Consider the following 24,108-nt stretch of genomic DNA (forward strand, 5'->3'; position numbering starts at 1 on the left):
GCGTATAAACAACCCGACGATCTAAATCTCTATGTCGGTCGAGGCATAACAGGAGACAACACTCCTCTGATCATGATGAGGAAAAGGTAATCTACATGATTACAGATACCTCCAACAACGAGACCTCAGGTCGTGAAAAGCGCAAGCGCGTAGGAGCACTGCAATAAATCTACCACCTCTCCCACAAAGTTGAAATGATCACTCCTACCAGCTCTCAAGCTACCACCGCCATAGCATTCATCGAGGAAGATCTTGACAAGGTGTGCCTACCCTATAATGATGCTCTGGTAATGCACATCAAGATCAACAGATAGACAGTCAAACGGGTCCTAATAGATCCAGGCAGCTCCTCCGACATCCTTTTCTACCAAACCTACAAGGATATGCACTTGCCATACTCAGTGATGATAGAGTCAAATGCACCACTCTACGGGTTCAATGGAGACCGCACAGATGCCATTGGAGACGACATCCTACCAGTCTCCATTGGAGAAAAAGGGGACATGGTTAAGACCTCAACACGCTTCAGTGTGATTGATGTTAAGTCGTCATACACTGCCATCTTAGGACGCAGGTGGATTCACAAGATCCAAGCAGTTCCATCAACCTTACACCAAGTCCTGCAGTTCCCCAAACCCCGAGATATCATGGAGCTCAGAAGCAACCAACTAGAAGCTCATCGATGCAATCAAGTTAGCGTAACAACCAAGGACAAAGCTCAGGTCGTATAGACAAAAGACATCCTAAAGCTGCAAGGTCCTCAAGCTTCTAGTCTTCCAGCATCAGCGACAGACAAGCTCAAGGAAAAACATGCACAAATCGAACCTGGAGAGAAAGTCAATTTGGGCACAAATGATGACCCGAAATATGTTTATGTAGGGGCTGATTTAGACCCCAAGCTCAAGGAGCAACTTGTCAATTTTCTATCTTTCAATAAAGATGTTTTTGCTTGGTCATATATCGATATGTCAGGAATCGACCCTCAGGTCGCTTGCCAAAATTAAATGTAGATCCAACGATAAAGCCTATCAAACAATGACCTAGAAAACTAGCACTCAAATTTCAAAAAGCCATCAATGAAGAGATAGAAAAGCTAAAAAATATTGGATTCATCAGAGAGGTCGAGTACCCGACCTGGCTAGCTAACATTGTAGCCGTTTCTAAGAAAAATGGTCAGGTACGACTCTGCATAGACTTCACCAACGTCAACAAGCATTACCCAAAGGATAACTTCCCCCTACCCAGGATTGACATACTGGTAGATCAAACTTGCGGACATGAACTTCTATCATTTATGGATGCATATAGCGAATACAATCAGATACCACTTACAGAATAAGACTAAGAAAAAATGTCCTTCATAACCAAACAAGGAACGTTCTGCTACAACGTCCTACCATTCGGCTTGAAGAACGCTGGTGTGACCTACCAGAGACTTGTCACAAAGATGTTCAAAGACTTGTTGGGCTGGCGATCACATTTCTCACTTACAAGAAGCCTTCGAAAGATTGTGCCAAAACAAAATGAAGCTCAACCCAGCAAAGTGTGTATTTAGGGTAGCCTCCAGGAAATTCTTGGGATACCTTGTTTCACAAAGACGTATTGAAGTAAACTCAGAACAAATACGAGCTCTCCTTAAAATGTCAGAACCAACTTCCAAACAACAAATTCACAAGTTATCTGGCATGGTTTTAGCCCTCAACAGATTCATCTCACGTGCATCTGACAAATGCAGACCGTTCCTGCAAATACTAAAAAAGGGCGCAACATTCATATGGACAGACGAATGCCACAAAGCTTTTAACGACCGGAAGGCTTATCTATCAACTCCGCCCGTCCTATCTAAACCAAATAAAGGAGAAACACTAGGTGTAACGCCCGTATTTTTAAATACGTATTTTTCTATTTATTAATTATTTATTTATTTATTTTCAAAATTCGTCGGATTGGACTCGGGATACGTGGGCCTGGTTTTGGGCCCGAGTCGGTGTTGGGCTTGGGTTTCGGACCCAAGTATATAAACACATTTTTCTAGAAAATAGGGTTCAGAGAATAATAAAATATTAAAAATGGAGGCAGAGATGAAAGCTGGATTTCTGGAGGGTGTAGCGCGACGGCTCGGACTCGGAGGAATTCGTCGGGTTTTAATTCAGGTGAGTAGCTATTTTGCTATTTCACCGGATTTATGGTTTTCGTGTATCAGTGTATACTGTTTAATGTTTACATTTTTATATACCGCTCATTATATCGCTTTATTCGGGCGTCAATGAAAACTCGTTGAATTTGTCGTGTTGTTAAAACTTCGAAAACTTCGGAAAGTGAGGTTGAACCGCTGAACCTCGAAACGTTAATGGCTGCGTGAACCAATGCCAAAGAACAGTTAGGATCAAAATTTATATTGCGTGGTCTTAATATAAAGATTGGTGGGATGGGAAGATTTGAGTTTGACGCTTTGGTTGTTTGTCGCAGCTCAAAACACGCTTAATGGCGCCACCGTCGCTTGATTGTTTTAAAATTTGTTGGGTTTGATGGATTGTTGGTGAGGGAGTAGTGTAGTAGGCGTGAGGGGGATCGAGTGGCCGGCAGTAGAGCTGTTGGAAGCTCCCAAGAAAATCGTTAATGGCTGCCAAGAAACCGCCAGTAACTGTTATGGTTGGCTTTTGGTTTTTTTGATTTTGAATGATTGGGTTTTGCTTTTTGATTGGTGGTTGGAGGTCGTCATGGTGGCTGTTGGAAGCTAGCCATTAATGGCGGCCAGAAATTTCTAGATCTAGTTTTTTTGTGATGTTTGGATTGTATGATTTGGGGTTTTCGTTTTCATTAAAGTGGTGTGGGTTTCTATGAGGAGTCAAACCGCTAGGTTGGATTGGGTGGCCGATTGGAATCTGGTGGTGGTCGGTTTTGGTGGTGGCTGATGGGTGAAGAAGATGAACAGTAACAAGCCGATTTGGGCTTGGGCCTTAGCTGTTTGTTTGGGCCGGTTTAGATAATTTTATGTGGGCCGGTTCTATTTATTTGGTTGGGCCCGATTTTAAGTTATTTTTGGATCAGTTTGATTAAGTTTTAGTTTGGACCACATCGCTTTGGTTGGGCCAAAGTTTTGTGTGGACCAATTCAATTAAGATTGGACCACTTTGGTTTAGTTTGGTTGGGCCGGACCATATCAGTTTTTGGGTTGGACCAGATTCATTTCTATTTTTTCCGATTTGTGGACCAGTCAATTTAATATTTTCGGGCCGAACTCAGTTATGTTTTGGGCCAGTTCAGTATAAGTTTTTGGGCCAGTTTCTAATATTGCTTGGGCCAGTCCATATAATTTAAAATAGATCCAATTGGGTCAGGTAAAATAAATAAGTGGACTTTTAGACTTCCGGGTTCTAAGGTTTGGGCTTGGCCAGTTGGGTCCGAACCATTTCCCTTGGTCATGAGCCCATGAGCCGTGCACCTTTGACCTTAGCCATGAACCATGGCTATGACCCTGAACCTGTCGAACACGGAAACGATAGTTTGACTTTGACCAGGACAGTTTGACTTTGACCAAAACATGTTGACTTTGACTTTGACCAGGACATGTTGGCTTTGACCATGATATGTTGAGTTTGACCTTGACCATGATGTGTTGGCCAATCGTAGCCGAATAGTGGCTTGATATATAAGATGTTGATATATAAGATGTTGATATATATGAGATGTTGATTGACCCACGTTGTTGGGCAATCGAAATTTAATAATGGCTTGATATATAAGATGTTGATATATAAGATGTTGATATATATGAGATGTTAGATCGACCCATGTGTTAAAAAATCGTAGAAAATAATTGGCTTGATATATAAGATGTTGATATATAAGATGTTGATATATATGATGTGTTGGCCGACCCACGTGTTGGGCAATCGAAATTCAATAGTGGCTTGATATATAAGATGTTGAGATATAAGATGTTGATATATAAGATGTTGAGATATAAGATGTTGATATATATGAGATGTTGATTGACCCATGTATTGGGCAATCGTAGCCGAATAGTGGCTTGATATATAAGATGTTGATATATATGAGATGTTGATTGACCCATGTGTTGGGCAATCGTAGCCGAATAGTGGCTTGAGATATAAGATGTTGATATATAAGATGTTGATATATAAGATGTTGATATATATGAGATGTTGATTGACCCATGTGTTGGGCAATCGTAGCCGAATAGTGGCTTGAGATATAAGATGTTGATATATAAGATGTTGAGATATAAAATGTTGATATATAAGATGTTGATATATAAGATGTTGATATATTCCGTTCGCAAAATAGAACGAGATGCGCGATATTTTATGCCGAATAGTGACATTACTTACATAATTGCTTCCGTGTGAGGATTTACCCGTGTCGCGCATCCCCCGCCGAGTAGTTACGCATTCAGGCATGTGGATGTACATGTTCGGCGTTGGGTAGCGATTGTGGTAGCCATGAAACTAGGTAAGACATAGATACGACGTGATTTTTAGGGACACGCAAAGAAAGCCCGGAAATAATCTAATTATGGTAATATGTTTGGTTGGTTATTTGTTTAGTTCGAACCTAAGGTGCCTCGATGGAGGAACTACATGCCTTATTGATGATGCGATAGTTTGTTGTATGGTTAGTGGGAAGTTAAAAGGCTTCGATTGGAGGAACTACCTGCCTAGATTATTGTACTTAAGGATGTTGTATTAGTCGCCGAAAGTTAAGGCTTCGGTGGAGGAACTAACTCCCAATATGGATTATGTATATATTTGTATAACTATATGTTGTTTTTAGAGAGCTACACACCAGCATTTTTATAATGTCAATCCGATTTGCATGTTTGCTTATCGTGTGTTCATTCAATGAACATAGTTGATAAGTTTTGACAGGTTTAGTGTTAAAGAAGAGTGGTTGCTTGGTTTTGCGTTAGCATTGATCTCGTGATTTGTTTTGTTTTCCCGAGGTGATATAGAATTTCAGTCTAGACAATGTTTTGTATTTTCATTTGTAAATGTTATTAAAGAGTTATTGAAAGGAGAGTTGTAACCTAATCTTATTTGTGAATCTTTGTCATGAAGAAGACTTTTGTTTAAGTTAAAAATTTTATTGGTTTTTATTATCCGCGATATTTAAACCGCTTATGGGTTTTGGTAGTTGAGAGTCGTCACACCTCGAGATCAAGAGTCGGAACAAATAATGTTTTTCCAATTCCACCGAAATTGGGTGTGACACTAGGGCTTTACCTTGCCACTACCGATTTTTCTATCAGCTCGGTTCTCTTTCGCGAAAGCGAGAGAATCAAAAAACCAGTCTATTTCACTAGCAAGACATTGGCAGATTCAAAAAAGCATTACTCTCCAATTGAGAAAACAATGTTATCTTTGTTATACTCTGCTCGCAAGTTTCAACCATACTTCTAGGCTCACAGCATCAAGGTAATAACAGATGTACCTATCAAGCAGGTCTTGAGTTCTAACAACAAAACAGCCCGTATGGCCAAATGGGCTGAAGAACTCGGAGAACATCATATTAAAAATTTTCCCAAAACATCTCGCAAAGGTCAGGTCATTGCCGACTTTCTTGCTGACTTTCCAGTCGAAGATGTCAATTGGGAACCCGAGCCCATTACTTCACTCCATTAACCAACCACCCTAGACACATGGCACCTCTCTACGTAGATGGAGTGTGCAACAACTGTGGTAGTGGACTGGGGGCTGTGTTAACTTCACCAGAAGGAACCCAGCTACAAAAGTCAATTAAGATTGATTTCGCAACATCCAACAACGTAGCAGAATATGAAGCGATAATCACAGGCCTCCGCATGGCACAACAATTACAAGTCCGAAAGCTCAAAGCATACAGTGACTCACAACTAGTCGTCAAACAGATCACCAAAGAGTATGTGACAAATAGAGCAAACTTAGCTAAGTACGCTCAGGTCATCAATGATATCATCAGCTCGTTTACAACATTCTCCTTGGAACACATTCCCCGAGAGGATAACAGACATGCAGATAGCCTGGCTTTCTTAGCCTTAAAAGCCCAAAAGGCATGTCCCATCACAATTTACATTGACATCTTAGAGAGGCCTCCCTACCAACAAGAACGTGCCAACAGCCTCACAGACTTCCAGCCCTCATCCAAAGAAGAGATCACTCAATCTTGGATAGGCCCATTCCTAAAATTTATCTTACATGGCGAGCTCCCAGCAGAGGCAAGGAATGCTCGTGCCAAACAATTTCGAGCCCCCAGATACATTGTAATCAATAGATGATTGTTCTGTAAATCCGTAGGAGGACCCCACCTAAGGTGCATAACTCCACGTGAAGGCCAACTCATCTTCGAAGAAATTCACAAAGGCTAATATGGCAACCATGCAGGAGCAAGATCTCTGGCTAATAAAACAATTGCCCAAGGGTATTATTGGCCATGCATGCACATTGAGGCAATAAGTATGTTCTCAAATGCCACCAATGTCAAACATTTTGTCACAACCACTTAAGTCCAGCATGGGAGTTGATCATCATAGCCAGCCCGTGGCCTTTTCATATGTGGGGGCTAGACATCATGGGACCATTTATCCCACAAAAGAAAACGTAACTCAAATACGTCCTTGCAGCCACAGATTACTTCACCAAATAGGTTGAAGCAATACCACTCTTTCAAGTCAAGGAAGTCCACGTTATCAACTTAATACGGACCAATATCATCACAAGATTTGGTCTATCCCACACCCTCATCATGGACAACGGAACCCAATTTGCCGGCACACAAGTCAAGGCATTCCAACAAAAATGGCGTATCACTCAAGCATTTTCTACACCTAGATATGCACAAAGCAATGGCCAAGCTGAGGCTACAAACAAATCCATCAAAGAAAATCTCCAAAAGAAGTTAGAGAGCAAGAAAAGTCAATGGCCAGAACAACTTGAGAACATCTTATGGGCATACAGAACAACAGCCCGAGCTAGTACCAACGAGTCTCCTTTCACACTTTGCTTCGGAATAGAAGCAGTCATACCATTAGCACTTACAATCACAACCACACATTCTAACATCGTCGAATCAAGAGAAAATGACAACATCTTAGCCAAAGAAGTCGACCTCCTAGAGGAGCGGAGGGAAAATGATGCAATATCCCTAGTTCGGTACCACCAAACCATCCAACGATCTTACAACAAGAAGGTCGTCCCAAGATCTTTCCAAACTGGCGACCTAGTCCTCAAAAAGACCTTAGCACCAGCCAAGCTTGACCCAACTTGGGAAGGCCCATACATAATTCATAAGGTCGTGGGAAATGGAGCTTACTGGATCAAAACTCAGCTCGGTGATGTGCTTCCCCGACCTTGGAATACAGCTCTACTCAAGCATTTTTTCCAATAATTTGTCTTCAGATGTATCAATCAATATGAATAAAATTTCATCAGCATTTCGCGTATAAATGTTATCCTTGCATTACATGAGTACCATGCATTTTGCACTCGCTACCCGATCTGGGATATCCATGTAACCGACTAAGCACCAATGCCAGAGTTAAGCACGACTCAACTATAATTACCACGCAATGGTTAATTATTAGTCAAATTCAATTCACAGTCCCTAAAAAGGACCACAAATCAACTTAACACCAACGCCAGGGTTAAGAACGATTCAACTGTAATTGCCACGCAAATGCTAATTATCAGTCAAATACAATCTAAGGTACCCCCAAAAGGACCACAAGTCAACTTAAGGCCTTTCAAATGGTTAAGTTTGACTCAACTATAATTACCACTCAAAGGCTAATTATTAGTCAAAAATCAATAAGAAGTTCCCCCAAAAGGAACCAATCAATCCATACACACACCTAAGGACACGAAGAAACCTAGGTGCCAACTATGCACATCTATCAGGTTGTACACAAACACCTATGACCTACAAACATCAGACGATCTAACAAAGTACGATAGGTCGTCGAGTTTACTACTATGCAGCACAGGTCGTCAAAACAAAAAACAGGAGAAGCAATCATATTCATACAAAATTCACAGACAATCTCATTTCAAAACAAGTAAGTAATTTAAATATTTTTACTTAATATAGTTTCGATTAGATACTAGAGGCCCCCAAGTTATCCTGGGAAAATGACCTCAACATCCCCATAATTTTTTTTTTATCAGTATCAACAACAAAAATAGTTCAAAAACTTCATCCATCCTTAATCAAAATTACAAAAAGGGCATAATCAGTTGACACGGGGCAGATTCTCCACATTCAAGGGGTCCAATTGGCAGCCCTCTTCACTAACAGAGCTACTAGCCGGACCACCACTAGCATTCAAAGACTTCGTGGCAAAGCATCTTTAGTGGGGTCGAAAGCAAAACCGAGCAAAGACCCCAGTCAGTTGGTAGATCATGTTATCTACTAGCATCTACAACAACACTTTCTATAATTACTATTGCAGCCTCACTTTTAACAAACCTTTTGAAGGTTTTGTACTTACGTTCTAGCTCAATGTAATCATCCACCAAAATGTAAGAGTCACCACTCTCTACCAAGTCGACTAGGTCATTATATTCATTCTGAGCTCGCTCAGCAATGGCCTGCGATTGTTTGCTCTCAGCAACCCAATGTGCTACCTCCACCCTTGAAGAATCAAGAGACGGTTGCAACTAACAAGGCCACCTTCCTAGCCAAATCCCCAACCTAAGCCCTCAGCCCCAACACTTCAGCCCATTCAATCTCTTGCACAGCCAACAACTTGTCATAAGCCTCCTTGGCAACCTCCAGCTCCTTCTTGTACAGGTCGGAGATAGTTGCCATCTCCCTCAGCTTCCTATACATAGCCAGAACTTGACAAACCAATAAAATAAGTAAAAGCAATAACTTAAAGCACAAAACAAAAGTTAGGGTCGGAAGGACACTTACAAAGCACAACGAGCGATCCATGTCTTTCAGGTTCGCCTGCAAGTCCTTCCCCATCTCCAACTGATGCATATCTCCATCCAGGGTAATACTCTCCAGCAGCCCATTCACGATTAGTGAAGACTTGAAACTACAGTCCCTGTTCTTCACCAGCCACGTCAACCCACTCACGGGGTCGTAGTAGGTGACCATTTTATCCAGAACGTCAGAATCACCAACCCTATCACCTGAGACCGCACTCTCAGACCCCTTACACTTTTGGGTAGCTGGCTCAGTCTCACTAGCTTTCTTCTTGCCCTGAGCATTAGCCACACCCACATCAACAGCCAGATCTTTTAAGTTCATCTTCTTTAAAGGAGCCCGACCTAATGAAGAACGACCTTCCACCATAGCAGGTCGTTCCTTAGACTCAGTTCGGGTCCTCTTCCCCCTCAGCCTCACCGACCTCAGCTCGCCTCTTCAGCTAAGGCCTACGAAAGGGAGCGGGAGAATCACCACCTCCCCAATACTCCCACCTCCACAGCCAGCCCTGTCACTTTCACCCCCCGTTAGGTCATTTAGACACAGGATGGCTACCAGAGCCCCCTCTAGTCGTTCTCACTCCAGAAACATGTGCCTTCCTTTGATCATCTCTTTCCATCTCAGTATCCGAGTTAGAATCAGAAATATTAAAGACTAGCTTTCGGGCCCTTTTCTTCTGCTAAGTTTTCTTCAAGTTTATCTTCGCTCCACCTCGTCTTTTGAAGTAGTGTGCAACCTCCTCCAACAAAGACATTTTTTCTTCCCAACTTAGCCTCGCAAACTCTACAATAGCCCTCGTAGAAGTACGATCATGAATTACGACCTCTGCAAAACAAACAAGTGTCAAACGTAATCATATCAACTCGTAACCAAAACAAACGACTTACACATGAAAACGACCCACACAAATAGACAGCCTACACATGAAAATGACCCACAAAGATAACGACTTACCATCAGTCCTCACACAATGATTCTCTAAAACAATCTAGGAGGACAATAACTCCCCACAAATCAACAGAGGCCTACGCCACCACTCCTCCTTACTCACACCAACAATCACATATGATTTACCCCTCATCACTTGAAAACCAAAGTTCATACTAGAAGATATTTTCATAGAAAAATGCTCTAGCACGTCAAACAAACAAATATTGTAACCCCTCTGTCTCAACAGATCCAGAACATGAAACACCCTCCAGTTATTACCCACAAATTGCAGGGGTGCATTCCCACAAAAGTTTAGAACGTCCAAGTCAGACGTGAGAACGACAACCTCAACCCCGCCTTCAGTTGGCCATACGTAATTACAACCCCACCATCTCGAGGAACATAGTCTGAACAAAAAATGTTCTTCTCACCACTCAGGTCGTATATCATCATATTGGGACTCTCAATCCCAAACTCCCTTCTCAAGTCCCCAAAATTATCAAACACTGACCTAGACACCGCCTCCTCAATCATCGTCTCCAATGAGGAAGACGATGACGCCTCACTTCCATTATGAGCCCTAACACAAGCATCTTCATCACTTATAGTTCTCTCTCTCCATTGATCCAACTCAACTTCCCCACTAAAACTATCACTAGTAATCGATATGACAATAGCAAAAACGAAAACGAAAAGATCAAATTTTTTAGTTTAAAAGAAACGCACCTGAAAACAAAAGGTTGGAAAGGTTTTTGGTTTTTCTTTCTATCTGCTTTTTCTTTCTTTGAGTTGATAAAGTGAAGAAATGAAAGACCGCCAGACCCTAAACCCTTCAGCTGCACAAACTTCGAAAAAGCCAAAATGTTTTGCATTCCCCACAAAACACAATCATAACCTCGCCCACAAATCGCCGCGATTTGGGCCCATGGACTAGATCCAACAGGTCCCGCACATTTTCCAAACTTGTTCAAACAAAACCAGCTATGCGAGAAGCTTTATTTTATTTTTTCTTTTTACACCACAGCTGTCCAAAAGATAAATAAAATAAAAGGGGCTGTGTAAATACTCTCAATTCTCAAACATATCACTACAACACACATGTCCACATAATAGGTTGTATCTTCATAACTCGTACATCACCATCTCGTACCATGCCACCAGGACGTAACAACAACCCAGACTCAGGTCGTCCCAAATATCAAACACAACCATATATGGAAGCAAATGATCTACCGTGATCTTAGAGCTCAGTCAATGCACCAATCAAGGAGACATTTACTTTGTAACATCATAATTAATGACGAATCATCAAGATAGCACAAAAGATGGATTTACACTTGACAATGGCCTGGAGTAAATAAGGAAAGTCAGCTCAAACATCTATAAGTAGATAGAGATAAACTACGTAAGGCTTGATTCAAGTTTACCCAAGAAACTTGATACGTAGGTAACTCTTGTCCCAAGAAAGAGTGCAACCATTCTCTATCAAACTCAACATTAGGTCGTAGACACAAAATCCATACCTCTACACCTATGAAGTCATTATTAGTTCTCATTGTTTTCCTAACACCCATATGTTAATATGAAAACCAAATACAATCAATTTGAAACCAAAAAGACCAACTTTGACGGAAGTACTTATTTGCGAGTTGTGAAGTTATCTAATTTCTATTTCCTGCACTACTAAATTGAGTATAAAGTGCATCAAAACCATTTTCTCAAAGGAATTAATTGTCAAATTCAATTAAAGGTCATATTTGGGTGCTTCAAAATCTTAAGAGTTGGTTCATTTCACTGAAAGATATTGATGAGATAAATACAAAAGACAACATAGTTTCTTCTATTGAAATGGGTTTACCAATATATTCAAGTGGACCTTTTTATTGATTGTTTTTGTAACTATGTTCCCAAACATTGGTCTATGAAACTTTGGAGTTCCCCAACCCACTCAAGTGTATAAAATTTCTTTTATCCATTTCTTTTCTATTTTTTATATTAGAGGGCCGTCACATGTCTATTTGGTCCTTGGCAAATTGCCCATTGGCAATAACCAGACCCTTAAATATGCCAACTAGGTGCCAAAAAGGTGCCACATGTACATCACTATTTTAGCACTTATCCCACCTAGGTATTTTGGCATGGGGAAATGCTAGCGAGCTACCCCTAAAATGGGGTAGCACCGTGATACCTCTATAGAAACCAAAAAAGTAGGGTCCCTGTTATTGACAGACCCCTACAAAAACAGGGTTTCCAATTGTTTTGGGCACAACCGCAAGCCCAATACATCCCGCACACTAAAAACCCATTTCTTTAGAAATTGGTCCCCGAAAAAACCAGTTAAACCTTTTGGTGGTTTTTGTAATCTTCTTCTCTTTCAGCAAAGTACTCTTCGACCGATTCCAGAATGCTTTAAGAGTACCTTTCTTTTGTCTCACCTTGCATTAAACCCAATGGGTTTGGCAATTCTAAACCCTTTTCACCTTCTACTTCAAATGTCAAAAGAAGTGGGGTCGTGAAACTTTCTTCTTCTTTTTCGCTCTTCGACTTCTTGTTAGTACTAATTGGCTTTAATGGAGTTTTTAGTGAAATTCCAGCTACTGCCCATTTTTTCCCTTCTAATTTTACTACTCCACCTTCCATTTTAGACTTTTGAGGAAAACCTATTTTTAGTACTGGCTACCTTGAGCTCAAAATTACTAGTTAAACTATGAAATTTGAAGGAATCAAAGGTAATAAGGAAAGGGACAAAGTTTAAGTCAGGAGAAAGTTTGGGTTAGTGAGATAATAACGCAAATTCACCATCGCAAAATTCTAGTTTCTTGCGAATGACTTGGCGGAGTCGAATAGAAACTAAACCTACGACTTGGTGGAATGGAATGGTCTCCCCTTGGATGACTTCAATGGGTCGATTGACTGAATGACTTGGTAGTGTCGCTGTAGTCCCCCCCCCTGCGCACTAGATGGGAAATTAAGGTCTCCTCCCCAAATACACACCAAAACAAAAAAAGTCAAATTGGGTTGACCGTGTGTTTTTTTTTTGTAGTAAGGGGGGAGGGGTAACCCTAGTTTATTTTGAACGACTTGGTCTTGATATTGGAGAATGGAAGATATGATCGAGATACAAGATCATAATCAAATCAATTTATGATCTCCACTATTCTAGAATGTCCTAATCTACCATTCTAGAATAATAATATATTCTCATATCTTCCATTCTCCAATATTCCCCCTTAACCTCATGGTACTAGAAAAAGTAACATGAGATTAACAATAAACAAGAGAAATCAAATCCATTGTTAAACTTCAGTAAAGTGACCCAACCAATGATAATAGCGTGCAAGTAACAATCCACGCTTTGACGAGCCGATCAGTCTGAATCCATAATGCAAGATCTAGATTCACAGTCCTCTTCCCATTGGAGGGATTGATTTCTTGATCAAACATGGGTACTAACTTGTTGATAAAGCCTAACAACCTATGGCTTTCAATCAACTCCGAAAACTATGTTTTCCACAACAGAAATTTTGTTTGGTTGGGTTTAATACTCGGACACAGTGGCAACAATAGATTTGATGAGAAACAACATGTAGTTGACTCAATGGGGTTTGTTTTTAATTCATTGGAGAGACGATGGTGGTAGGCTCTTGATATCATAAAGAAATTGATAATTGGATTTTATTATTGTAGATAGAATGATTACATCAATCCTTAAATGGGTTTATATAGATAGACAATAAACCTAATAAGGAAACTAGAATAACAAGATCATAATCAAATCAATTTATGATTTCCACTATTCTAGAATGTCCTAATCTACCATTCTAGAATAATAATATATTCTCATATCTTCCATTCTCCAATATTTGAGCCACATGCCCCAAGCCAATAATTCAAGCCAATAATCCAATTTAACCCTAGTTTCTTTCGAACGACTTATTGGTGGAGTCGAATGGGATCTTGATATTGGAGAATGGAAGATGTGATCGAGACACAAGATCATAATCAAGTCAATTTATGATCTCCACTATTCTAGAATGTCCTAATCTACCATTCTAGAATAATAATATATTCTCATATCTTCCATTCTCCAATATTTGAGTCACATTCCCCAAGCCAATGGTTCAAGCAAACTTTTCGAGCAACTCCGCCAATGCCTCAATGTCGCCCCAAGCCTAAATTGAAATCATTTTCAAACTGACTCCACCAAGTCATTGGACAGATCCTAGAACGACTCTACCACATCGATTAGCCTAGTTCTAAACGACTCCGCCACATCGATTCAGTGCACTATACAGTGATTTGTCTGGGCCATCCAGGGACATGTTTTTAGAATTTATAGAACTTCAATTTCAATTAAAAAAAACACAATTACATCAAATAAAAACACAATTAATATAGATATTTCAAACTTTTATCAATTAAATTTGATATTTGTGGAGCAATGTAATGAAATCTCATGTAATGGAATCATTTTTAATTCTATGCGTCTTTTAATTGAAGTAATTGTATTTTTTTTTTAATTGAAATCAACATTTTTAATTGCATGTGTTTGTTGTTAAGGGCTTGAATTTTTTAAAATTGGGGGTTTTAGAGGGCAAAGAAGTGGGTCTTAGAGGGCAATATAGGTTACTCGGGGAGGGGGGGGGGGCATACTGGATACCTAGTAGTAAGGGTCCTGTTATTGACAGACCCTTTTTTGTATTAGGTAGACCCCGACCCAACTTGGCCCATTTTGGGGTTTGTACTTGTGTTGGGCACAACCCACCAAAGAACGAGAAAGGAAATTACCTTTGTATCCTTCACCTATAATTTCCAAGTTACACCACCACATTGCACCAAAATTCACCTAATTCCTGACCGCATTCTCCAACATTCTCAAATTGCACTAAAAAAATAGAATTCTCTTGTCTGCATCCTCCAATTGCACACTTCAACACCAATTTCAAAGTGAGGTTTTTTTTTTCTTTCATTAAATATTCTATGCTTTGATGCATTGTAGTTTTTAAATTTTTGCTGTCATTGAATTGTATGAAGTGTTAAGTTTGTATGAAGCGGTAAAGTGTTGTGAAATCACGAATCAATTTAGTGACTCGTACTCGTTTAGAACCAGATCGTGTTCCTAGTGATTGTATTATTGTGGGTCTTGTTCAAGATTTCTTTTTGCTTATGCAAATTGTTGGAAACTTCAAATTGATTGTATTGTATCATTTTTATTGTATCACTATATTAATTGTAGCATTTGTTTTGGTGAAATGAGATTATTGATGCATTGTAGTTTTGTAAAATTTTAAACAAATACAGATAGTCGAGTACGATATTCATTGGCTTTTAAAATAGATTGTACGACTCTCTGTAATTGATTATGTTTGGTTTTCATTTTCATTTTGTAGATGAAGCTTGTTTTCATATTATTAGATTGAAATTTTTGGTTACTAACACTTGTTATTTATTACTATTTTTTTGTAGCAATGCCTTCTCGATCGAAGAATGTAGCAAAAACCATCTACACGGGTACTAAAAAATTGCTTAGTGGAGGGAGTAGTAGTTCGGGTCGCAGTGACCCGCCTGAGAAAAAAAGAGGAAGGGGAACGGGCACCTCGGCATCTATCCGTAGAGGGGATCAAAAAGCAGATGATGTCGATCCGAGTAATGTAGGTGTAGGTGATTTAGAGTTAGTAGAGAAAAAAAGAAGAATGGGTAAACAGAAAATGGCTCTAATATTCTGAGTATTGTAGATGAGGATGTAGATTTAGATGAGAATATAAATTTTGATGAGGATGTGGATGCAAATATGGTTCTTAGGGAAAATGTAGATGTAGGTGATGATAAGGAAGAATAGCGTGATAGTGATAGTGATAGCGAAAAGGAAGAGGAGGATGGTGATGGTGATGAGGATGAGGAAGAGGAAGAGGAGGATGGTGAAGAAGAGGGTAACAACGATGATCGATGTCGATGATGGGGAAAAGTCAGGTGACGAGGATGAAAATGATGATGATTTGGAGGGGGATGACGATTCAAAAGAGGATGCGATGGAGGAAACAGTGGAAGCTCCACACTATGTTAACACAAAACATGCATTGCATTGTTATCAAAAGTTTTTTGATGATACAAATTGTTTTAGTGTAAGTATGTGGCTTTGTTTAATATTTTATTGATTAATTAATTGTTTGAGTATGCGATTAATGGTTGATTTTCTTATATGACAGGTTGAATGATGACCTTACAACAATGTCAGAGCTACACACCCGGTGGATGAGATTGCTTATTTTAAGGGATTTATATGTTTTCTTGGTGTCGTGGTGCTTTATGCTGTTTGTAGGGCGGTGCGTCAGTTGGGTCATGTGTAGTTTATACTTGCCAATCCTCCGCATCCAAATGTCACAACGAGAACTACTTGCAGACGTGGGCACGAAGTGAAATGGAATCTTGCATTGGCATCTTGGACAACATGGGGTAATCATGTGATCCAACCCCAAAATCGGGGACCTCCGACTACTTATCCATGGGAGTGTCAGTTTGACTACATGGATTGGTATGAAATGAATACTCACGTTTGAATGAGAGCTTCCTATTCATTTATCCCTACAGACACTTCCTAGTTCCAGTACTCAGCTGGTGAGTTTTGTGATTTGATAATTGTAGTTTCGCTCTTTTAAAATTGTAAATACTAAATTAGTTTTGCATATTTTTTTTGACAGAGAAACATCCTCGACAAAACTAGTAGCATGCTAGAGAGAAGACTTCAGTTGGGTGGCTCTACAATTCCCGATGAAGCAAGGACCGAGTTCCTCAATATGGAAAAGTTGACCCGATGCAAGTTTATTGGTGGGCGTTACCGTCGTGATTGAGTTTGGTGGATGGATTAGGGTTTGGTGTATGGATTAGGGTTTATTATGTAATTTGATGGATTTGGTATATGGATTAGGGTTTGGTGTATGGATTAGGGTTTATTGTGTAATTTGATGGATTTGGTGTATGGTTTTAGTGGAAATCTAGTTTGCGAATGATATATGAATGTATGGAATTTGAAGTTATTTGTATATGAATTATTAGTTTTTATTTGGATGTATAGTTAGTTTATATTTGGTCGTTTGAATTTGGTTTGGATATGAAGCGAACAAAATCAAAAAACAAATTTTGTTTGGATTTTGGTCCGGACGACCCAATTAGGTCGCACAAAACCATAAAAAATGACATGACCATGCATTTACAAGACATTTTCTGGCTTAACAATCTTGGCAGACCGCTTAAGGTCCCTAAACGACGTCCTCAGATTGCTTGAGTATGCTCTAAACGATCTCTTCAAACCATTCACTGAACACTATAACGACCTAGCCATGTCGTCCCAATATTTCTTACTAGATATATTTGGTTTGAACGACCTCTTCAGATCATTCTAGTATGCTCTTAACGATTTCATCAGACCATCCAACTCTACACCAAACGACCCAACCATGCCATTTGGTAAAAAAAAAATGGAATTTTTTCAATTTTTTCCTATCCCAATTCCAAACATACATACATCCAAACCTTTTTCATATGGAATTGTAGGTTTCACAAACATAACCTCACTGTGAGTGTACAATGTATAGTATAGGGGGAGGTTGTCATTAAGTTCTTGTAACAACTTATTTCTCATCCACGACCACTCTTCCTGATTTCTTCCTAGTGCAATGCACATAGCTCTATACCTGCAATTGCCATCACCCAAAGGGTCATCTACTCTAACAATGTATTTGTGCAGTTTTTCTGGAATATCCAAGCTATAATATTTTGTCCCCCTCGGGATGCCAATATATAACTCTTGAGGTGATTTTTGAGAAGAGTTCTTCTGTGATGTGGGTGTTTTTTTTTATGGTAAAGGTGATTTTTGAGAAGAGTTCTTCCGTGGTGTGGTTGTTTTTTGTGGTAAATGTGATTTTATAGAAGAGTTCTTCCATGGTATGGTTGTTTTTGGTGGTAAAGGTGATTTTGAAAAATGTACTTATGTGGTGTGGTTGTTTTTGGTGGCAAAGGTGGTTTCGGAGAAGACTTCTCTGCAAGTGGGTTTGGAGCAGCATATTTTGATAGTGTGGATGTTTTATGAGAATTTTTGGACTTAGGCATATATTCTGATTGTTGCGACAAGACCCACTGTTCATGCTCACATTGGGAATGTTCAAAACCAGAAGGATCTCGCTTTGAAGAGTTCTCATCCTCAGTTTGCAGCTTTCTCTTATAGGCCGACCTTTGGTTTTCGCGTCCTCTTGAGGCGTTTCTAGCCATGTACTTTCTGGCACGGAAATCTCCATAAGTTCCTAATCATAACCCTTTGCTCTTCTTCAAAAGCCATTTCATATATTTTCATAAACATATCCACCGAAGGTCTACAATCGGGACCAACACCCATAAACATATTTGGATAAGCAGACAAAGTTTTCCAAAAGGGATCGATAGCACTAAAAGATATGGACCGCTCTTGCTTTTGAAGTTCTATAATTTTGTGAGCACATGGTAATCCATGGCTAGTGCGCAAGTAATACCCACAAATGAACTCAGAGTCTTTAGCAGCATGCGTTACGCGAGTATTCAGTTCTTCATAAAGCAAGTCCAAACATTTTATAGAGACCACCAGGTTTCTAAGTTCACGAAATAATAGAATTTTGTTGCGGTGCTGAGTTAGAATCAGACTCTTCTCAAAGATACCTCTAATCTCAGACATATGAATCTCTAAAATCGGGTGAATCAAGTAAAACATACCTAGAAAATCATGTAGATTTGTTTGCCTTTATTAGAACACGTTTCACCTGAGCATGAGACCCTTTGACTTTATTGTTCATTGTACTCCCAAAGTGAATGTGTTGGTCTATCCAACAACATACGAATCGATCCTTGTAAGGCCACCAAGTCTCTCACATATAACTAACAAAATTGGAGTACTCAACCCAAAGAAATAAATCTACGATTGAAGATATCCTCAGCCATCGATTTCACTACAGTGTTCCACGAGAACTGGCCTTTCTCTACAAGTTCTGTGGTTGGAAAGAAATCATGGCATTTCTGAAGGACACACGTAGTGATATGCCATCTACAGAGATGTTTGTGTGCATCAGGGAATACAATATCAGAGACACTCATCATGGCCAAGTCCTTATCAGACACGATCACGGATGACTTTTCGTCACCCAGCAAGCCGTTAAACTGACGTAAAACCCACTCATAGTCTATCGTTGTTTCAGACCGAAGCAACACTTGACTGTGAAAGACTTTCGGGTTGAAGTCACCCCCACAAACTGTACAAAAGGCCATTGATATGTATTGGTTTTATAGGTGGCGTCTATGATGAAAACTTTTGGAAAAGTCCGAGCCAACTTAACACCCTCCGGATGGGCCCATAACAACCCCGTTATCTCATCCGTATTCGTATCCTCTCTCACCTCCTCTAAATAATGGTTTTTTGCTAACATCTCACGCAATCTCTGCAGCATTTACGTGCGACCGTTCATTTCCAACGTCCTCACCTTGTGCCTCGTATTATAGACTTAATATATGCTGGATAGGTTTTTAGGATACCTAGCTATTTCTGATGGACTTCAAAACTTCTTTAGGCTTAACTGAATTTTGAGTCATCTTTGACAAGTACTCGAATTATGGAACGGTCAGCCGAGTAACAAATGCATGTCCTTCAAAGGTTTTCACCAGTGGATAGTTGTGAACACCATTAACAACAACAATTTTCCAACTATCGACAATGCCGTGTTGGAAATAACATCTTAACTTAAATGGGCATCCACATTTTATGGTTCCCGTATTTCTCTTATTAGCCTTATCTTCATCTACTTTATTGTGTGAAAGATACACACCAGAAATCTCACAAGCTAAATCTAGCCTTGCTACTCGGTTCATCTCCTTAGCATACTACGACTTCCCAATTACCATAACCACATTACATAGTTTTCCCCTAGTAGTTGCCCAACCAATTGCCTCATTATGTGTAAAAAATACCTAAAGACATGAAAGAAAGCAACAGTTAATACACTAATATAATTTCATTTAGAAAATTAAACAAATGAAATCAATGCCTAATCTATACCTCTTATGTAGTAAATAATTCTGTCGTATCCATTGAAAGCGGTTGAACATCATCCACGTCATTCGAGTTTCCAGAGTTCTCGGAACCCAGTAAAGGATCCTACATGAAGAACAATTGTTAGGTGATATATTATACTCCAAACGACCCCAATGTGTACCAAATGTAACCCAAGAAAGACCTAACCACGTCTCGTGTGAAATGTTCTAAACGACCCATACAGATCGTTCCATATAAATGATTGATGATTTGGTTGTCTGCATTGGTAAAATTTGTTTGGTTTGGATGTATGTATGTTTGGAATTTAGATAGGAATAAATTGAAAAAATTCCAATTTTTTTTGGACTATTTTTTTTTGCACACAATTAAGGAAATTTTATTAAAAAGAATGTCAAAGACAGAACATGATACACTTTCACTCATTATCATAGTTACATAATCTGGTCTACTAGTGCTCCAAATCGAAGTTTCCTGCAATAGTGTGGATCACTTTCTAGCCGCTGCCTCCGCACTAAAATTGCATTCTCTCCAAGTATAGGTTAGTTTCTAGTGCTGTAGAAGTGTAATCGCTCGCTCCTATCTTGCTCTAAACACCCATGGTATAGCATTGCTATTGAAGGCCTTAACATCAGCTTCTAAGTCGGCCTCAATCCAAATGTTATTCCAATTCATTTCCCCAGCTTTCTCGATTGCCAATACAATGGCAATGCATTCTGCCTCAAAATTGGTAACTTAACATGGCCTAGTCCTGCTGCAAGAACTCCTACTACTGCTAAGTCTTTGTTTCTGCAAACAATTCCACCCCCCTTTTACTTGGAGTTCCTTGGGCTAAACCATCCGTATTCCCCTGAGGAGCCACCCAATGTACCTCATGTATTTTTTGGTCTGGAGCACTCTTCGCTTGTATATCGAGCCTTTTTAGAATTCGAAACTCTTTCATGTCATTTTTCTTCCTTCCATGAGAGAGCGAACCCGAGACTTTCATGCCCCTTAAAATCTCTCGCTTCATGTTACCCATGTGAATGGGGTTGTCCTCCAAATGCTCTTTGTTTCTAGTCTTCCATACTTGAACCATGATGTGTACTGTAGTTGCATTCCATAGTTCTTGAATGATGGGGCTGTTGTTTTCTGTCGCCTTCAGCATTGCCATGAAGTTAAACTCTGAGAGGGTTACTTCAAACATTTGTGCTGCCTAAGTCCAAACCTCTCAAACTTTGGTGCAATCCCATAGAAGATGCTATACATATTCTTCCTCTTGATGACAGAAATGGCATCGAGAAGCCAGCTGTACCCCAACCTTTTTCACGAGATCATCAGTTGGCACGCCTTTTTGTATGAGCTTCCAAGCTATGTAGGCATTTCTGGGGTGTATGTGGGCTGTCCAGATCTTCTGACTCCATAATATTTTATTCTTCTTTCTCCTGATTGTTTCATAAGCTGACTGGACCGTGAAAAGCCCATCAGACTCTGGCTTCCAAATTCTAACATCTTCTTCCCTACTAGTTTGTGGGATCTCAGTCAAATCAATTCCCAGACGACCAAACACTTCAGAGACAGCAGCAGGAAAATTCCATTTGTTATCTTCAATCACGTCAGATACCGTCGCCTTGTACCCATACCAGTTTACTTGTCGCAATAGTTCCATGATTGATTTTCCAACCTAGTTGTCTCTCAAGAGGTCTACTTTGTGTCCTTGACCTATGATCCATCCTGTGTACTGCTCTATATCATGAAGAGTACCTCTAAGTCAAGGCCAAACAGATGAGGGCTTGTGATACGCAAGAACACTGTCATCTCTTTTTCGGAATTTCCTGTTCATAAATCTACTCCAATCATCATTCCAATTTAGAAAACCCCATGAAAGGTTCAGAAAGAGTACTTTGTTTATCTCTTCCAGCTTGCGAATGCCTATCCTAGACCCCCTTCGTCTTTAGGCTTACATACATTCTCCCACTTAAGAGTAACAAATTTTCTCTTGGTGGGATCTCCTGACCAAATGAAGTTGTGGATAGCAGCCTCTCCTTCTTTGATACTTTTCTTGGACCATTTGTACACCGCCATATTATGGATTGGCATGCTTGATAAGATCGCTTGGGCCATGATTACTCTCCCCTGAAAAGACAACATTCTGCCTACCCACCCAGAAGCTTTCCTTTTGATTCTAGCCACTAGTGATTACGTGGATCTAATGTTCACTCTTCCCTTGAAAAGTGGCACCCCCAGATATTGCTCAAGTAGTTCTCCTTATTTAATAGCAAATAACTCCTCCACTCTCCTTTTCTTCACAGAAGTCATGCTGCCCAGAAAAATCTTACTTTTTTCTGTGTTAAAAAATTGTCCTGCTACCTTTTGATAGAAGTTAAAGCCTAACTTCAACTTTCGGAGGCCTCTGATGTCGCCATTTGCAAAAAGAAAAAGGTCATATGCAAATAACAGATGCGTACAGCCAAGAGTATCACCGAGAGTCACCATATGCTTCACACTACCTGCTTGGAATATGTGGTTTATTCCTCTGCTTAACACATCTTCTGCTAAATAAAAAAGAAACGGCGACAAGGGATCCCCCTGTCTCAACCCCCTTCCTGTCGAAAAGAAACCACACAGTCCCCCATTTATCATAACTGAGATTTTTGCACTGCGAAGAATTGTCTCAATCCAATCACACCATGTTTTGGAGATACCAAATCTCTGCATCACCTGTATAAGGAACTCCCAGCTAAGAGTATCAAAAACTTGTGCAATATCCAGCTTAAGCCCTATGTTGCCACCCATTCTTTTATGATCAAGTCTATTCATCATTTTTGATGATAGAAAGATGCCTATGGAGCTATTTTTGCCTTTGATGAAGCCTAGCTGTTCACTGCTAATCAACTTGTTTGCCATTAGTTTAATCCTTAGAGATAGGATTTTTGTTATAATTTTGAACAAGAAATTACAAAGACAAACAGGTCTATAGTGATTTACCACTTTAGCTTGTGTTACCTTTGGTAGGAGCACCAAAAAGTTAGAGTTCAAACCCTGCTGCAGTTTATTATCCTTGAAGAAGGAGATAATAGCTCTACTGACCTCCCATCCCATAATAGCTCTACTAAACAACATGGTTGAGTCGCTTGGGCATATAGTATAGCCAAACGGTCTGATGAGGCAGTTTAGGCCAAATGTCTCAGGCTGGATATTGGGACGGCATGAATGGGTCATTTGGTGTAGACTTAGACAGTGTGATGAAATTGTTAAGAGCATACTGGAGCGATCTGAAGAGGTCATTTAGGCTAAATATCTCGGGTAAGAAATATTGGGATGTGATAAGCACCAAAAATTGTAATACTAAACCCCGTAAAGACATATCATTTTGGTTAATTATGTGTTTAATAATTATAAAATAATTATATTTTTGTACCTTTTGCAAGTTTTTGCAGTTAATGTGAATATGATGATAAAACCTGCATCAAAGTATGGGAATACTATGCATACTTGAAGTCTTCCCACTCAGCCCCAGTGAAGCCCAACAAAGCCTGACTAGAGCCGAAGATTCCAAAAGGACAAAACCAGTGTAGAATGGGACCACGTGTAAAGAAGCAACAAACTTCCGAAGCTCACATCTTTCAAACTTGGACTCCGATTTTGGCAAGTGAACTGCCAGAACGACTAGGGCTGACGAGCTCTATGCAAAGACAGAAAGTTGTAAAAATGCCAAAATTCGAGCCGTCACTAGACATGGGATGTGGACCAACTCTGCGGGCCCACAAGAAATGATGAGTCATCATGCGTAGACAAGTGGCAAGATATGGACACTTTGGTGACACCTTGCAAGGAGAGACAAGACAAAACATTAAATGAATGATTAGATTTTTTATTAGGAAAAGTTGAAAAAAGTTTGGAAGATTTGAAAAGAAAAGACAAATTTAGAAAAGACAAAGTTTGAAGTAAGTGAGGGAAAACTTCACGTGAGAGAGGGGGATATATATTGGGAGTTTGGAGAAAGGTAGGGATTCATTCTTGCATTTCCTTTTCGTTGTTTACATTTTCATACAGTAGTATTTTCCTTTCTTTGAAGCTTATATTAGGTTAGTACAGGAAGTCTTGAACTTCAAATAAAATCTATTTTCCTCAAGTTAAATTCTAGTTCTTCTTTTACTTCTTTTCACTTTTCAGTTCATACATGCAAGATATAATATCAATCC

General features: G+C 39.7%; 2 protein-coding genes across 2 annotated transcripts; both read right to left on the reverse strand.

The window, feature by feature from the left end:
- Window positions 1-20,503: 20,503 nt before the first annotated feature.
- On the reverse strand, window positions 20,504-21,110 carry LOC147475951 (uncharacterized). The gene is made up of 2 exons (XM_086585586.1): window positions 20,741-21,110; window positions 20,504-20,640 (listed from the first exon to the last, which is right to left on the reverse strand). The coding sequence occupies exons 1-2, from the start codon at window positions 21,108-21,110 to the stop codon at window positions 20,504-20,506; spliced, it is 507 nt and encodes a 168-aa protein (XP_086441712.1).
- Window positions 21,111-21,164: 54 nt separating this feature from the next.
- On the reverse strand, window positions 21,165-21,572 carry LOC147475952 (uncharacterized). Its single transcript, XM_086585587.1, has one exon. The coding sequence runs from the start codon at window positions 21,570-21,572 to the stop codon at window positions 21,165-21,167; it is 408 nt and encodes a 135-aa protein (XP_086441713.1).
- Window positions 21,573-24,108: the final 2,536 nt, after the last annotated feature.

Source organism: Coptis chinensis, chromosome 9 (genome assembly GCF_015680905.1).
Source record: "Coptis chinensis isolate HL-2020 chromosome 9, ASM1568090v1, whole genome shotgun sequence".
In the NCBI taxonomy this organism is placed as follows: Eukaryota; Viridiplantae; Streptophyta; class Magnoliopsida; order Ranunculales; family Ranunculaceae; genus Coptis; species Coptis chinensis.

Coding starts and splice junctions, on each gene's coding strand:
- LOC147475952 (XM_086585587.1), bottom strand. CDS start 21,572: ATGGAACTATTGCGACAAGTAAACTGGTATGGGTACAAGGCGACGGTA.
- LOC147475951 (XM_086585586.1), bottom strand. CDS start 21,110: ATGTTTGAAGTAACCCTCTCAGAGTTTAACTTCATGGCAATGCTGAAG. Junction 20,641..20,740: donor TTTAGCCCAAGGAACTCCAA/GTAAAAGGGGGG, acceptor ATTTTGAGGCAG/AATGCATTGCCATTGTATTG.